A 17984-nucleotide genomic window follows, 5' to 3' on the forward strand; every position below is an offset into this window, starting at 1 on the left:
TTAATATTTCTAAAAAGATAATTGCCCATATATATTTTAAAAGTGAGTAAATAAGAATAATATGCTACGACATTAACTTCTTCATGTTCAAGATATCTATATAATTTTAATTAGATAATTTTTTAAAAAATAAGTAATTAATAAATTAATATAATATTTAAAATAATTATTAAAATAATGTAAATTTTAAAAATCATTAAAAATTACTAAAATTTCATAAAGACGAGTTTAATGAAAACTATTAAGAAAATATAAAAGTAAAAGATAAGAAAATTTAAAAAATATTATTTAAAATTATAATAGATTTATTTTTAAAGAAAAATTAAAAATAATCATTCAATTATAAAAATAATACATTTTCAAGAATTTTAAATGGAAATTATGAAAGTATATGATATCCAAAAACAATTAAAATATCTCTAAATAATTCGAGATTGTGTGAATGACTAAAACAACAAACATGAAACTATCATAATTATAAAAAGTTTTTTACAATAAAATATATATACAATAAGTAAGTAAAAGACAAACCACATTAAACGAACTATGATATTTAAGCTTAATATTATGGTTTAACTTATGATAAGATCAACATTTTAAATCAAAATATTTATTTGTTTTAAACGAACTATGAGTAAAATACCTCTTTTAATAGGAAGGATTAAAATGAACATTTATTGTAATAAAGAGACTTTTAGTAACATTAACCCGTTTCAACAGTATAAATAAATTAACCATTATTCGATATAATCTGCGATATGGCCTGCGTTGATACTAATATAGAAAATTCAAGAAGCTGACATTATTTTCGTACTAATAAATATTTTAGGTTTAATACTTAAAATGACTCTTGTACTTTAGTTAAATTTTTGTTTAACCCTCTTTTTTTTTTTAGGTTAGTCATTAAACTTTTGTTATGTCTATCACATAAATCAAGGATGGATTCAAAGAGGCGAGCGGAATAGTCGTCTCTTTAAAATTTAAAATTATCATATATATTTTAATTTTTTATGTATTTTCTATTAAAAAATTATTTTTATCCTTATTAAAATTTTATAAATTTATCTCATTCTAAAATTTTAAAACTTCGTTTTTGTAGTATAAATAATTCCGTCCTTCACATCAATCATTCACGTTTTTCTGATAATAAAAAATTCACATAATTAAAAAAGTATCAAAATTAGTAAATAAAATCATATAAATGTAAAAATCTATAAAAGTTATCCCAAAAAAACAGAATTTACGTTTTGAAAATTATACAATTTTAAAGTTATAATTATGTTTAATTTATTTTAAAAATAAAAAACTTAAATATTGAACAATATCGAACATTCTATAAAATAGTTATTTTTATTAAATTTCGGAGTTTATTTAGAAAAAAAATAGATTTTATTTGAATTTCTATTTTTAAAATTTCCTACATATATATTTTATTTTTCTTATTACATGTAGAAAAATCTGATTGGAACATGTCAAACTCTTTTAATGGAAATGTTCAAGAGACTATCGTGATAGCTAATTGAAAGCTGAGGGATCAAATTAACACTTATCTTTTTTTAGAGTATTTTGTCCTTCAATATTTCATTTTAAGATAAAATGATACTTATTTTAAAGCGTTTATCATTTATTAACTAATATTTTTTATCCACACAAACATGTTTCTCAAAATAAAATGTTGGGATCAAAATACTCTTAAAAATATAAACCAAAATCACTATTAATATAAATATTGAGATTTAATTTTGAGATTATGACTTTTATTTATTAAACCAATATTTTATTATATATAAGTTTCTAATTATATTGGACCGCACTGATTTATAATTTGAGAAAAAAAATACATTAATAATAGAGTAAAGTAAACGACTAAAAGTCGTCGGCACCTTGACCACAACGCATCATTTAGACCGTCGTCAGGCTCGTGGCCTTTAAAAAGTTTAAACTGCAAAACAGAAAACCCAGAAAAAAGCCGGCTTCTCTTCGGCTTTATTACTGGAAAACAATAATTACGTATATGAATTCTGGGAGACTTTAAGTTTGATTAAACACACCGCCAACTCCCACCGCCCTCCGATCAATGAGAGGTGAGGTCCAGAGTTAAGAGACAGCTTCTTCCATTGCTCATTCATTATTCATATTCGCCACAATCTCATCCCTTCCACTGTCAGAGGGATTTGAAACTAAAGAAAAGGAATGATTCGAGCATAAATAGCAGTCACTCCCCTGATTTTTCTCGGTACAACTCTGCCGGCGACCGGCGTGAGGGGCACCGTTAAAAGGGTCTGTAGCTATTGAATGTGAAGAATCCCTGAATTAGAGTTCTAACTTCTCAGAAATGAGCTGCAAAACACTTAGTTTTTATAGGTCCTACTTGGGGTCTGAATCGATTTCGTTTTTGCGGCGGAGGAAGGTCGATTCCTCAAAATCGCAAATCTTGGATCCCAGCTTCGAAAAAGAAGATGACAAGAAAAACCAATACAAGAGCTCCCAAAGACGAAGTTATAGCTCTAAAAAAGGGTCGTGTTGGGACAATTGTTGTTGGTTCATTGGTGTCATGTGTTCGGTGTGGTGGTTCCTTTTGTTCTTATACAACGCAATGCCCGATTCAATCCCGCAATACGTGGCGATGGCGATTACGGGGCCATTGCCGGATCCCCCCGGTGTCAAGTTGAGGAAAGAGGGCTTGACGGCGAGCCACCCTGTGGTGCTCGTGCCCGGGATTGTAACTGGTGGGCTCGAGCTTTGGGAAGGGCGCCAGTGTGCTGAAAGGTTGCTTGGGAAACGCCTTTGGGGTGGGTCGTTTGGAGAATTTTATAAAAGGTTATGTTTTTTCCCCCTTCTTTTTAAGTCTGGGTTTGGCCTTTCTTAGGAGACATGCATGTCAGGAAAGTTTTTTTTTTCATTTGTTTTATATATATATATATATATAATGAATTAGCTTCTCAACTTTCTTTTTTTTTTTTTAATAATATAATGGTAGAGTTTTTCCCCGTCCCTTTTTTATTAAAAAAATAATAAATTTTTGATTACACGTAGATTAATGAATCTTTTAAAATAATATTTTAAAAAAAATCAATTTATAGTTATTTGATCTACTTAATTCAAAAATTCGATGGCAACTCCAAAATATTTCAAAATCTCTTCAAAGAAAAATCACAAGTCGTATTAAATTTTTCCCATCCTGACGAAAAACGGTGTCGACAGATAACTTTTTGTTTGTTGCAAAGGCTACTTCCTTTTCTTTCATGTTTGTTTATAGGACATTAGAAAGGTTACTTTGTCTACTCTTACTGCAACTTGATCTCTGTCTAGTGAGTGGCAGTGTGGATTAAAACTTCTTGTTTGCTCTGTTGGATCATGTGTTGTTTCGCTTTTGAAGTAATATAGGCTTCGCTTATCATGCTAAGAAGATTAGAATCGTTGCTTCCTAAATCTTTTGCACATGGTTGATATATTGAGTTTTACCTTTTAGATTGATTTTGTTTACAAAATGAAAATGCCCTTAGTTAGAATGTAAAAAATTGAGTTTATCTTATACTTTACTGAATAAAAGTTAAGTTGTCCATGGAGTTTACTAAATTTTATACTCCAACTGTTCTCCCAATTTCGTTGCAGACCATTATGCTGGCTTGAGCACATATCGCTCGATAATGAAACTGGATTTGACCCTCCTGGTATAAGGGTCAGGCCAGTATCTGGACTTGTGGCAGCTGATTATTTTGCAAGAGGTTATTTTGTTTGGGCTGTCATAATTGCTAATTTGGCTCATATTGGCTATGAGGAAAAATCATTGTATATGGCTACTTATGATTGGAGGTTATCTTTTCAGAACACTGAGGTATGCACTTAATTTGGAATTTCAGAATCCTCTCAAGTTGATTCAACCAAATAAATTTGTGCTTATTTACATAAATATAATTCAGATGTTTACATTTAGTTATTCTTTCTTGCTTACGATTTAAATTAACATTATGTTTATAAGTCCCTGGGATTATCTTATCGGTATTAGTCTATTTGAATAAATCAGGTCAGGGACCAATCTTTAACCAGGATAAAAAGTAACATTGAACTCTTGGTAGCTACACATGGGGGGAAAAAGGTAGTTGTTGTTCCTCATTCAATGGGAGCTCAGTACTTTCTGCACTTCATGAAATGGGTTGAAACGCCAGCTCCTAGGGGTGGTGGAGGTGGATCAGATTGGTGTGCCAAGCACATAAAGACAGTAATGAACGTCGGTGCGCCTTTTTTAGGTAGTCCAAGATCGATCGCACTGCAATTATCTATTGAAATCAGGGATATAGCAAATCTCAGGTACTTTTCTTTTTCGTGGACAGACTTGTTTCTTCTTGTCTTGGTGTGTGAATTGTCATATTTCCACTAAAGCTCGTGTAAACCAAAAGGCACAAAGTTCTGATGCCGAAGATTACCATTATGCTCTCAGAATTTTGTTCCATAAATAAAAAATTTCCCTTTCGCCTTTCCACGTCACTATAGATCGTGAGATGCAAATATGTCTCTGTGAGAAAGAGCTAACTTTTCTAATCTATTTTTTTGGCATCAATGTTACTGAAATAATGTTGTTTCAACTCTTAATTCAGTAATAAATCTGGCCTATCAAAAGGCTTCTATGCTGATAGTGAAATGATTTTATTTCTAGAGTAAACAAAGTAAAGGTTCAATCAGTTTGTGGGAATCATTATAATCCGCAATATTAATCAATTTCTAAAACAATTTAATACAAAGTTTCGGTTGTACATTTTGTTATAAACATTAGGAAGTTTTAATTTCTTCTTAATTATATGATTATCAAAATTGGTGCACTCATGCTATCAACCGAAAATAGTTTTTCAGACATGGTGAATTGCATTTTTACTTTGTTTTGGGAGCTTGACGAAATGTCCGTTGTTCAAACAGGGCTCAAGCACCAGGTTTTTTGGACAGAGATGTATTTGGTCTTCAAACTTTTAAGCATTTAATGCGAACGTTTCGAACTTGGGATGCCACCTTTTCAATGGTACCCAAAGGTGGGGAAACAATCTGGGGTGGGCTTGATTGGTCACCTGAAATAGATAGCTTTGACATTAGTGTGAAAAAGGAGAAGAACAATAGAACTCATAATGCAGGTCAAAACAGAAAGAGCAATGTGTGTAATACGAAAGGTGTGAATTATGGAAGACTTATTTCATTCGGGAAAGAGTGGGCTGAGACACATTCTTCCAAATTTGAGAGGGCTGATTTTAAGGTAATGTCCAAGTTATTGTTACGTTACTTCACAAAGTGAATGTAGATTGATAATCTATCTCGTTCTCTCTCTCTCTCTATAACAATGGTCATTTACACCGATTGCCATTAATCAGATCTTTACGATACGTTAAAATGCAATCACGACAGGACGACTAGTATAAATTGTGCTATTTGATTTGCATGCTAGGAGATAATTGGTCCCTTAGTCTGAATTTGGAGTTTATATCTGATTAATGTTTGATCAGCAGAATGTTGCAAAGGATGATAAGGTTGCCAACTCAAGCAACTGTGACATATGGTTAGAGTATCATGAAATGGGAAACAAAGCTATCAAAGCAGTTGCGGATCACAAAGTTTACACCGCTGAATCGAGTTTGGATCTGCTTCATTATGTTGCCCCCAAGTTGATGGCACGGGGATCTTCTCATTTTTCATATGGGATAGCTGATAATTTGGATGATCCAAAGTACGAACATTACAAATATTGGTCCAACCCCTTAGAAACAAAGTGAGTCTCTTCAACTTCTCAATTATTCTAATTGGATTTTGATATTTTCTTTGAGGTGTAATAATTGGCTTTTCTAGTACTCCTGATCAAATCTAAACTGTTTTCTTGACAATTGGCGGATGTTTTTTCAGGCTACCAAATGCTCCAGACATGGAAATCTACTCACTGTATGGAGTTGGACTTTCCACTGAAAGAGGTTATATCTACAAAGTGTCCTCTCCCAGTGATTGCCAAATTCCGTTTCAGATAGACACCTCAGTTAATGGTGATAGTGAAGATTCATGTCTAAAAGATGGTGTTCTCTCTGGTGATGGAGACGAAACAGTTCCTGTTATAAGTGCAGGTTTCATGTGTGCAAAAGGTTGGCGGGGTAAAACCAGGTTCAATCCTTCAGGAATTCGTACGTACATACGGGAGTACAAGCATGCCCCTCCGGCTAATCTTCTAGAAGGTCGAGGCACTCAAAGTGGTTCTCATGTTGATTTGTTGGGAAACTTTGCTTTGATCGAGGATGTTCTCCGAGTCGCAGCAGGGGCTTCTGGTGAAGAACTCGGTGGAGATCGTGTTTATACCGATATATTCAAATGGTCCGAAAGGATCAACTTACAGCTCTAGATTCTGAATTCAGGAGGTAAGCCATTGGGGTTTAGGATAACAAATTAATCTGCTGAACCGATACATTCTTCTTCTGCATAATAATTCAGAGAATAGGATCGATTAAGCAAAAAACAAGATTATCTCTCATATTGAGTATATCTTCAATTGTGGCTTGTCTGTTTTATGATCTGTATTTAAGTCATGCTAGCCTTTTTGCAGTCATTCTTTCAGTGATGGCAAAGAAGAGTTGGATTAGGACTCAAATACTAATCTAAAATAGGATTTTTTAGTACTATAAATAAGCCTTGTAATTACCACACCAGAATACACACGAGTTATACAAAAGGAACGCCAGAAAAATACGAACAAAGAAAAAGTGATTTCGAGGCTATTGTAAACGATTCGAAGTAATAAAGGTGAAAGTTTTTTACCTTTCGTTTGTTTCTCTTTACTCTTCACTTGCATGCGTTTTTAATCGCGTTTTCTTTGCTTGAGAATCCCAAAGACAAATGTTTTAGCCGATGATCCGGAGGAAGTTTTTCGAAACTTTGATTTCATATCTACGCTCCCTAGATGCTATTTCGCAAAAACAAATTACATTTTTGGAATGAGGGTGCGAAAATCTATTAAAAATGAAAACTTTTTTATTTTTGTCGGTTTTAATCTTCAATGTTCTTTGACATTTGCCCACTGATTTAGCTTATATTTCAATTTAATCTCTTACTAATATCATATATGTTTACTTGTATTTCCATTATTATTATTATTATTTATTTCATTTATATTTTTTTTATATTTATATATATATATTACTTTGATTTTCATATTATTTATCATTTATTTTATTTTTGTTTTTTTATTACTATTATTTTTTTATTTTAATACTTATTATTACTATTATTTTTTATACCTTGTTTATAAGTTATTATATATATATTCATATAACTAGTATTATTACTATTTATTTTTTCTATTAACGTATATATTTATATTTTTATAATTATCATTATAATTGTTATTACTATTTTACTTTTAACTTATATTTTTTTATGTGATTGCATTATTTTTTCATTTTTTTCTATTTTCTTTGTATTTTTCATCATTATTTTTATTGTTGTTTTATTATTATTATATTCGTTACTTCATTCTTTTTTATTGTTTATTTTTACTTTTACTTCTTTTATTTTCTTTTTTTTATCTCATTTTGTTTATTCATGTTATTTATGTGTTTTCTTTGTTTTATTTATTTACTTTCATTGTCTTTTTCCTCTAACGTGTTTCTTGCTTTTTTTTAAAAGTGATATTTTCAAATCGAATTAGGGTAAGTAATTTTGTATCGTAATTTTACCTTTTGAGTTAAACTTTCAATTTTCTTACTTAATGACAACTGGAAATTACGTAGTACCGAAAGGGAAGTTCAAGGGTGCTAACCCTTCCTTGACTGTAACCGACTCCCGAATCTGACATATCTCTGGTAAGACGCAGATCAGATAAGAAATAAGGTATTCGATCAACCCACTTTTCGTAAAGTAAATGATCGGTGGCGACCTCCAATTCATTTAATCCATGTCGAAGCCTAATTCGGGGCCCAACCGAAAGACGGTTACGACAGCTTGGCGACTCCACTAGGGACAAGTAAGTGAGTCAGGTTAAGGTAATTTCCAGTTGTCTTTTTAACGAAAATGGTAAGTTTAAATTTTAAGGTAATATTTCGATCATTTTTTACTTACTTTTGATTATATTTTCGGATAAATAGTTGTACTAATCGTTTTCTCATGATTTCAGCCCTTAAAGATTTTTTCATCTAAGGCTCTAAACCCGAGCTCCAAACCCGTTTTAAGTGGGGGTGAAAGCTACGCCTTCGTGTGAATTTATTCACCGTATGAGCCTAGCAAGTAGCCTTCGGGATTCATATACCTTATGCCTTCGTGTGAATTTATTCTCCGTATGGGCATAAGGGAATGTGTCATCTCGAGTTTAACTTAGTCCACACAAGCTTGTGATGAGTTTAGGACTAAGGGTCTGGCAAGCCCAAGAGGGCACCGGCAAGGAGAACTCGAGTACCATTTTTAGAACCTAAACCAGGAGACTATGGAGAAATAGAGCCTACCCTAAAACCCCATTTCAAACCCTAGGATATTTTTACCCTAACCATGTTTTTTTCATTCTTACTCTTCTTATTTTTCTTTCGTCATTTCTTATTTATTTATGTATTTTCATTTTACTGACATGATTGCCCTTGTGTTTGTTTTCTTAGCATTTGCATCATAACAAGAGGCCATTGATCACTAAAAAGGTGTTTGCTATACACAAAATAATCTGAACAAATGGACAAATGTGTTATAATGCAAGAGATTAAAAACCCCGAGGTACGACTATGGTCCGAGAAGACTCAGAAGGAAAAAGAAGACAGTCTTCAAGGGAGCTATGTATCAGAGCTGGTTAGATACGCCTCTATCAGCCTAAAACAGAACAATGTGTAAGAGCTTCGAGACATCTGGGATAGTTGGAAGAATGATCGGAAACAGAAGTTCAGCCAACGGTACGGTGACATTGCGCTTTTACTGCAAGTTAAGACTGATGAGCCTTTAATCAGAGCCCTGGTTCAATTCTGGAACCCAGGATATAGTTGCTTCACTTTTAATCGGGAGGACATGGTGTATACCATTGAAGAATACACTACACTATTGCACTGTGAAAGTATCAGACTAGAGAAGGCCTACCTTAAACACATCAAGAGCCAACCTTTCAAGAATGCACTAGCCAAGGTTGCCGGGGTTGACGAAAAATGGGTAATTGACCGGACTCAACGCAGAGGCAGTGGGGAAGGAATTGAGTGGATCCACATAAGATAATTAATGAAGAACTACTCTGATGAGTGGAAGACTATAGACCTTTTTGCACTAGGTCTGTACGGGTTGATTATCTTTCTAAAGGCTTTGGGTTGCATTGACGCAGCCGTGGTGGAATTGTTCGAGCAACTTCCGAAACGGGTTAACCCAGTACCAGCCATCTTAGCCGAAACCTTTCGATCTCTTAACCATTGTCGAAGATCTAGCGGAGGAAGGTTCGTTGGGTGTGTCCAGCTCCTTCAAGTTTGGATTCATAGCCACTTCTGGAAGACTAACGGGGTTGCCTACCGCCGATTTAGCACCACATATTCACTTTTGGGAGAGTTCATCACAATGAAATGGCATGAAGGTCCTTCAAAGGAAAAGTAGATGAAAGTTTTTACACATCTTCAGGATCGAGATATTACCTGGAGAGCCCCCTGGTTGTTCCTCGGTGACGTTCTTTTCCGGTGTAGGGATTCTGATACTATGACCTTGCTTGGACTCTGGGGTGCAGTTGGGTATGCTCCGTTGTTAGCACTGAGACAGTATGGGGTATGTCAGTTTATCCCCGCAACATACTGAATAATTAAATAAGAGTTTGTGTATAGTGGTGACAGTTATAAGAAGATGATCAAAGAAGCAGCTGAGTCATGGAAGAAAGTATACCAGATGGATGTCATGGCTACTAGAGATATGCTTACTCCAGATTATATGGAGTGGCGAAGATTGAGAAAGAATGATAACATCCGGGTGCCAGACTGTGAAGACACCCGGACCATGGAGGAACATCTCAGGCTTATCCCTTCTGAACTTGAGATAGTTAAGGTAGAGTTTGAAGCTGTGAATAACGAGCTGAAGCAGATGATTAAGGAACTTGAAGCTGAACATTATCAATAGAAGCTAGATGCCGACTCTCAGAAAGATAGAGCAGACAAACTGGAAAGATAACAGAAAAGAGTTCGTTTTGAGCTCGAAGATTTGATAAAGGGGTATTAAGATAAAGTCAATGATAACTCCAAGTTGAAAGTAACATCTGAATACTGGAAAGACGAAGTTCATAGCTTGAAAAGAAAGTTTGAGGGGTCTGATGAAAGAGGTTGGAAGGAACAGTTGAAAACTGCTCAGAGACGCTTAGCAGACAGTTAACATCAAAACCAATGCTTGAGAATCCAGATGACTAACCTAGAAAAACAACATGAGAGAGATGGCAAAGTAATAGCCGAGTTAGAAGTTATTGTGGATGGATTCAAGAAGCAAGCAGTCGAGCTTCAGATAATGCCATTCGACGGGGGTTTATAGTGGTGTTTCCGTTGGGAGCAAGCACAACAAAGGGTAAAAGCTATAGACGCAATCATCCGAGATTTCCTAGATCAAGTACAGAAGGCAGCCCGTCATCTTCACAACCTAGTAAGAGAAGCCAGAGTCGTTCGACAAGGCATTCAACCAGTGATATATAAAGGCAGAAGACTTGTCAATCTAATAGAAGTTGTTCGGGGTCTAGAGGATTTAGTCCGCACGTACATTTGATTGTTTTTATGTCTCTTACAAGATAAAATATTTTTGTCTAAAATAAGGATTATTTATAGTAATGGACACTTTTTTGGATCAATGCCTCTAAATTGCATACATCATGCACTCCATACTTTGCATTTTATATTTCATGTTTGTTTTTTTATATTTTCCATGTTTTTACATTCGTATTAAAAAACAGAACATGTCTCAGAAAGAGAAATAACAAACACCAAGTCTACCACCGCAAGCATTAAATACGCATCACCCGCATAATACTCGAGCAAAGAAAAGACAAATGGAGGCCAGAATGGAAAAAATCGAGGAGAACATGGCAAGACTGCAAAAAGAACTGGAAGATAAGATGGCTCAAAATAGTCAGAGCACTCTGGAGTCCATCAATAAAAACCAGGAGTCCTTGGTCGATTAAATCGTGGCCAAGTTATCGGGTTTACAACAAGCTAGTGCAGTAGGGGGAAGTCCCTCCAAATGGGTAACCATGTCACAAACCCCACAAATGGTTATTTCACCTGGGATCTTACCCAAGCCACGAGAAAATTCTTCTGCTGTCAAAAGAAAAGCATTATCTGCTATGAAGGTGCAAACTTCCACAACTAATCCTGATAACCATCCAGATGATTACAACATCCCGGATTTCATTGAAGATGAAAAAGCAAGAAAGATAGAAGAGAAAATCAGGATGTTAGAAGATCAAATGAAGATGGTCCAAGAAGACCATGATTATTATGGAGTGGACGCAAGGGAGCTGAGCCTGGTTCCAGATTTGGTGCTTCCACCAAAGTTTAAACCACCTGAATTTGATAAGTTCGATGGGAACAGTTGTCCATCAGCCCATATAATTATGTTCTGTCGGAAGATGACAGGATATGGGGAGAATGACCAACTCTTGATCCACTGCTTTCAGGAGAGTCTGTCCAGTTCAGCTATTCGGTGGTATAACCAGCTCAGTCGAACTCATATCAAGACATGGAAAGACTTAGCTAAGTCTTTCTTGGAGCAATACAAGCATATCAACGATATGAGACCAGACCAGGTTATGTTACAAAGCATGGAGAAGAAGCACAATCAGAGTTTCCGACAATACGCTCTGCGTTGGAGGGATTTGTCTGTGCAGGTTCATCCACCCTTGGATGAAAAGGAGACTAGAAAGTTGTTTGTACAAACCCTGAAGACACCTTACTTCAGGCACCTGGTGGCAATTACGTCGGGAGGTTTTTTCAGATATAGTCATGGCCGGTGAAATGATCGAGTTGGCCATTAAACAAGGAAAAATCGAGGGAGGAGACTCTAGTAAAAAGCCTCCCATGAAGAACAAAGACCGAGAGATCAACAATGTCAATAATTACAACGTCAACAAGGGTATTACGGTCTCAATCTCAAAAACCACTGCAACTGTACCATCTGGTACTTCAAACCAAGCTCAGAGAGAACCAAGGAAAGAAAGGGAAAGGGAGCAGATCGATCCTATTCCCATGACATATAAAGAGTTATATCAACAACTCTTCGACACTCATGTAATGTCGCCTTACCCAATGGATTCGATGAAGCCCCCGTATCCGAGATGGTAAGATGAGAACGCTCACTGTGAATATCATGGTGGTGTGCAGGGGCATTCAATCGAAGGTTGTCTCGCATTCAAGAGGCTTGTATAACGAATGCGGAACAAGAATTGGATCACTTTCGACTCTAAAACACCAAACGTCGCCCATAATCCCTTGCCTAATCATCCGGAGATCGAAATTACTGCAATCATCACCGAAAACGGTAGGAGAATTAAAACCAGTGTTTCAGAAGTCAAAGTTTCTTTGGCTCGGGTATGGAGCCAAATGGTAAAAGCAGGGCTTCTTACACCACAATCAGGTGCAACAAAGAGTGAAGGAGGTAACTATTATTGTTATCATAACGAAGAGGGGCATAAAGTGCAAGAATGTTCTGAATTCAGGATATTAGTTTAGCTCATGATGGACCAGAAAAAGTTGGAGTTTTACGAAGAAGTTCAGGATTCCTTGGAAGCAGATGTTTACGCTACCAGAGAATCATCAGACAAAAGTCTCGGTAGGGGTAGTCCTTTGATTATTACCCCTAAAGCAAAGATGATAACAGCAACTCCGCAAGCAAAGGTGGTAATCACGGTATCTCAACCTTTTCAATATAAGGATAGTCGACAAGTTCCTTGGAAGTACGAATGCCAGGTGAGCACTTCCAAAGAATGTGACAACAAGGTGGGGCAAAGTCCACTAAAGCCCTTCAAGGAAGATGTGTTGGCTATCAATGAACCTATAAAGAGGAAGAAACTAAAGAATTCCTTAAAATTTTGAAGCATAGCGAGTACAGTATTGTAGAACAACTCCATAGCTTGCCAATGCGTACTTCAATGTTGGCACTTTTACTAAGCTCCGAAGCACATCGGGAGGCACTGTTGAAGGTCCTGAATCAAACGTTTGTGCCACAAGACATACCAGTCAGCAAGATGGATCGACTGGTAAATAATATTCAAGCTGATAATCTCATCTCATTCTCAGATAATGAGATTCCATCCGGAGGAAGAGGCCGAACTAAGGCATTACACATCACTACCTATTGTAAGGGGCATGCCCTATCGAGTGTGTTGATCGATAACGGCTCAGCCTTGAATGTGATTCCTTTGGTGACATTGAAGAGGTTGCCAATAGATACCTCTCATATGAGAGTCTATCAGAATGTGGTCTGAGCATTTGATGGGGCCAAGAGAGATGTTATTGACAAGATCGAGGTACCCTTAACCATCGGACCAGCCACCTATGATATCGAGTTTCTGGTGATGGATATCATGCCTTCTTATAATTGTCGTTTGGGAATGACATGGATTCATCAAGCTGGTGCAGTACCATCCACACTACACCAAAAAGTTAAATTTGTTATTGATGGGGCCTTAATAATTATCAATGCTGAGGAAGATATTGTGTCAAGTGTGACCACGGAGGCCCCATACATCGAAGTGGATGAGGAAGCAGTGGAGTGTTCATTTCGTTCCCTGGAATTTGTGAATGCCACCTTTGTGGCAGAAGGAAGAACGATCCCCATACCCTGGCTTTCTAAGTGTACCAGAATATAGATCATGAAAACATTAGGATGAGGTGCCAAGACTGGAAGAGGGTTCGGGAGATTTATATAATGAATAATTGCTCGAGTCCTTCCTATTTCAAAGCCATACCGATTTGGGCTCGGCTTTTAGCCCAATTACCATGAAAAGATAAAGAAAGTTCAGAAGAACCGAGAGAAAAGACTGGCCAGACTGACTGGAAGTGAAATTCAATGGGAACCCATGACATTCCCGCCTCTTTGCCACACATTCAAATCAGGTGGTTACGTGTTTGAGACCATCTCATCCGATTTAGGAGCATATCTGGAAGATCTTAGCATCAATGCCATAACCACTGGAAATGCTAACGACACAGTTAGATTTGGGATATGCCCTCTGCCACTTGGGTTCGTGCTAGCCGTTGGTCGGTCGAAGAACTACATGTGGTTTACAAGAGTCTTTCAGAGTAATATTCGAACTATCCCTATTTGCCTATACCCGGGGTAATAGGTGATCTTTTGTAAGGGTTATTAAACATTATGTTTAAGTTCAATAAAAGATGCACATTTTTTTCTCTTCTCAAGGCAAACAAATTTTTCCTTTATTTCCTTTTTGAATTCATTATCTATCTTCTACATTTCGGTACTTCATTTCCACTTTCTCTCGAATTTAATTATTGACTATTTCGTGTGGGATATATTCCTCTCACACATGCACATTTTCCCTTCTTTCAGATCCCCATATAACAATAATATAAGCACTAATGATCCTGATCCGGATGTGGATTTTGAATCAGCCATTTGTCTCGGGGAATTTGATGAATGCGATAGTGAAGAGGAGTGCAACTTGCCTACTGAATTATTGAGAATGGTAGAAAGAGAAGATAAACAAATACTGCCCCCATAAAGAGACGATCAAAATCTTGAATCTGGGTACTGAGGAAGATCGAAAGGAGGTTAAAATCGGTGCAACTCTTTCGACTGAAGCAAGACAAAACCTGATAGCCTTACTTCATGAGTACAAAGAGGTGTTCGCCTGGTTGTACCAAGACATGCCAAGATTAGACACAGATATGGTAGTCCACAAACTGCCTATCAAACCAGAATGCAAACCCGTGCAACAGAAACTGAGAAGAATGCGACCTGAAATACTCCTTAAGATCAAGGAAGAAGTCAAGAAACAATTTGATGATGGTTTTCTTCAAGTGGCCAAATATCCGGAGTGGGTGGCCAACATAGTACATGTGCCGAAGAAGGACGGAAAAGTACACATGTGTGTTGATTACCGGGACCTTAACAAGGCAAGTCCTAAAGACAACTTTCCTCTGCCACACATAGACACTCTGGTGGACAATACAGCTGGGAACAACTATTTTTCATTCATGGATGGATTTTCGGGGTACAATCAGATCAAGATGCATCCTGAAGACATGGAGAATACCACTTTTGTCACAATGTGGGGAACTTTTGTTACAAAGTGATGCCTTTCGGATTAAAGAATGTTGGGGCAACATACTAAAGAGCTATGGTGACCTTGTTCCACGATATGATGCACAAAAAAATCGAGGTTTATGTCGACGACATGATTGTCAAGGCACTGACCGAGAATGAACATATTGAACATTTGAGAAAGTTCTTCCGAAGATTGAAGAAGTTTCAGCTACGACTGAACCCTAGCAAGTGCACTTTCGGGGTGACATCCGGGAAACTGTTAGGCTTCGTGGTTAGCCAAAAAGGCATTGAGGTTGATCCTGACAAAGTTAAGGCTATCCAGAATCTACCTCCACATCGAACACAAAAAGAAGTCCAAGGTTTTCTGGACAGATTGAATTACATAGCTCGTTTCATATCTCAGTTAACCAACAAGTGTGATCCAATCTTTCGCCTTCTCCGAAAGAACAGCCCTGGAGCGTGGGATGAAAACTGTCATATTGCATTCGAGAATGTGAAAGAGTATTGTCTCATACTCCTATCTTAATGTCCTCCATCCCAGGCAAACCTCTGTTCTTGTATCTATCCATATTTGAGAACTCAATGGGGTGTGTCCTGGGTCAACATGATGAATCTTGAAGAAAAGAAAGAGACATCTACTATATGAGCAAGAAGTTCACCGATTGTGAGGCCAAATATCCTCCTATTGAGAATGTTTGATGTGCTTTAGTCTGGGCTACAAAAAGACTCCGACAATATATGTTGTATCATACCACTTGGTTGATTTCCAAGCTAGATCCACTAAAATAAATGATGGGTGTACCTACTCTATCTGAAAGGTTAGCCCGATGGCAAATGTTATTATTTGAATTCGACATCGAGTACGTGAGCCAAAAAGCCATAAAAGGAAGTGTCATATCAGATTTATTGGCAAGCAGAACCGATGAGAATTATGAGCCATTAGACTTTGATTTCCCATACGAAGAATTAATTGCTTTATCTTTATAATAAACAAGTACTTCAACAGACATTTCCTGCAGAATGTACTTCGATGGGGCATCCAATGCATTAGGACATGGCATCGGGGCAATACTGATCTCTCCAGAAGGGAGTCACTACCCATTTACCAGCAGACTGAACTTCGATTGTACCAATAACATTACAGAATATGAAGCCCGTGTCTTGGGAATTCGAGCTGCAATGGGGCAAAATATAAAGACCTTGTGGATATACGGAAATTCGGCATTAGTAATCTATCAGCTCCGTTGAGAATGAAAAACCAAAGATGCAAAACTGATAGAATACCGAAAGTTAATATTGAACCTGCTCGAAGAATTCGACGAAGTTACCTTACACTATGTGCCGAGAGAAGAAAATCAAATGGTTGATGCTTTGGCTACCTTGGCAGCTACATTCAAAGTTGGCGCGGAGTATGAAATGATGCCAATTGACATGCAGTTGTATGAGTACCTGGCTCATTGCTACCAGATTGAAGAAGTAAAAGACACTAAGCCTTGGTACTACGACATTTTACAGTATATCAAGCATCGAAGTTATCCAGAGGAAGCCACTGAAACCGATAAAAGAACTATTAGAAGGATGTCAACTGGATACGTCCTTGATGGGGAGGTCTTGTACAAGAAAAGCCATAATCAAGTTTTGTTAAGGTGCGTCGATACTGAAGAGGCAAAAATGATAATGGAAGAAGTACATGACGGAGTTTGTGGAGCACATGCAAATGGACATATGATGTCAAGACAAATAATGAGATGCAGATATTTCTGGTCCACACTAGAAAGTGTTTGCATCAACTATGCTATAAAATGTCATAAATGTCAGATTTACGGAGATAAAATAAATGTTCCACCTCATCCACTTCATGTCATGACGTCACCATGGCCTTTCTCTAAGTGGGGCATGGATGCTATTAGGTAAATCCATCTGAAGGCTTCGAATGGTCATCGTTTCATCCTATGTCAGTGTCACTCAATCCGTTATTTGCAAGTTTTTGAAAAAAAAGATCATATGTCGGTATGGTTTACCTGAAAGGATCATTACCGATAATGCTACAAACTTGAACAATAAAATGATGAAAGCTGCTTGTGAGCAATTCAACATAAAGCCTCACAATTCTACTATATACATACCAAAGATGAATGGCGCAGTAGAAGCAGTAAACAAAAACATTAAAAAGATAGTGGAGAAGACGACCGAGACCTACAAAGACTGGCATGAGAAGTTGTTTTTCGCTTTGTTCGCTTATCGAACCTTAGTACAAACCTCGACTGAGGCAACTCCATTTTCATTAGCTTATGGAATGGAAGCAATGCTGCCCATTGAAGTAGAAATTTCGTCATTACGGGTCTTGACAGAAGTTAAACTGGATAACGCAGAATGGGTGCAATCCAGATACGATCAGCTTAACCTGATAGATGAAAAGAGACTGAAAGCCATTCACTATGGTCAAATCTATAATAAACGAATGATTCGAGCACATGACAAGAAGGTACGCCCGAGAATATTCCGTGAAGGAGATCTGGTGCTAAGGAGAATTTTACCAGTCCAAAAAGATTTCCGAGGAAAATGGACGCCAAATTGGGAAGAACCTTATGTCGTGAAAAAGGCCTTCTCCGGGCTGAAATGGACGGACCCGAACTACCGCATCCCATCAATTCGGATGCAATCAAGAAATACTTCGCTTAGGATGAAAACCCGAAAGGGTGTCCTAAGTCAAAAAAAAGGAAAAATGAAAAAAGAACAAGAAAAAACATTTAGGGTGA

General features: G+C 36.8%; 1 protein-coding gene across 2 annotated transcripts; it reads left to right on the forward strand.

The window, feature by feature from the left end:
- The first annotated feature begins 2211 nt into the window (after window positions 1-2211).
- Window positions 2212-6571, forward strand: LOC120149808 (phospholipid:diacylglycerol acyltransferase 1-like). Of its 2 annotated transcripts, XM_039162516.1 has the most exons (8): window positions 2212-2820; window positions 3616-3838; window positions 4028-4311; window positions 4915-5024; window positions 5124-5242; window positions 5493-5752; window positions 5884-6383; window positions 6549-6571. In XM_039162516.1, exons 1-7 carry the CDS (start codon window positions 2336-2338, stop codon window positions 6365-6367), a joined length of 1965 nt encoding a protein of 654 aa, XP_039018447.1. In that variant the 5' UTR covers window positions 2212-2335; the 3' UTR covers window positions 6368-6383; window positions 6549-6571. The 2 variants fall into 2 exon arrangements, with proteins under 2 accessions (XP_039018447.1, XP_039018446.1); XM_039162515.1 differs by having other exon boundaries at window positions 4915-5242.
- The last annotated feature ends 11413 nt before the right edge of the window (window positions 6572-17984 follow it).

Source organism: Hibiscus syriacus, unplaced genomic scaffold (assembly GCF_006381635.1).
Source record: "Hibiscus syriacus cultivar Baekdansim isolate YM2019G1 unplaced genomic scaffold, ASM638163v2 tig00111008_pilon, whole genome shotgun sequence".
Classification (NCBI taxonomy): Eukaryota; Viridiplantae; Streptophyta; class Magnoliopsida; order Malvales; family Malvaceae; genus Hibiscus; species Hibiscus syriacus.

Coding starts and splice junctions, on each gene's coding strand:
- LOC120149808 (XM_039162515.1), top strand. CDS start 2,336: ATGAGCTGCAAAACACTTAGTTTTTATAGGTCCTACTTGGGGTCTGAA. Junction 4,312..4,914: donor AGGGATATAGCAAATCTCAG/GTACTTTTCTTT, acceptor TTGTTCAAACAG/GGCTCAAGCACCAGGTTTTT. Junction 5,753..5,883: donor TCCAACCCCTTAGAAACAAA/GTGAGTCTCTTC, acceptor ATGTTTTTTCAG/GCTACCAAATGCTCCAGACA.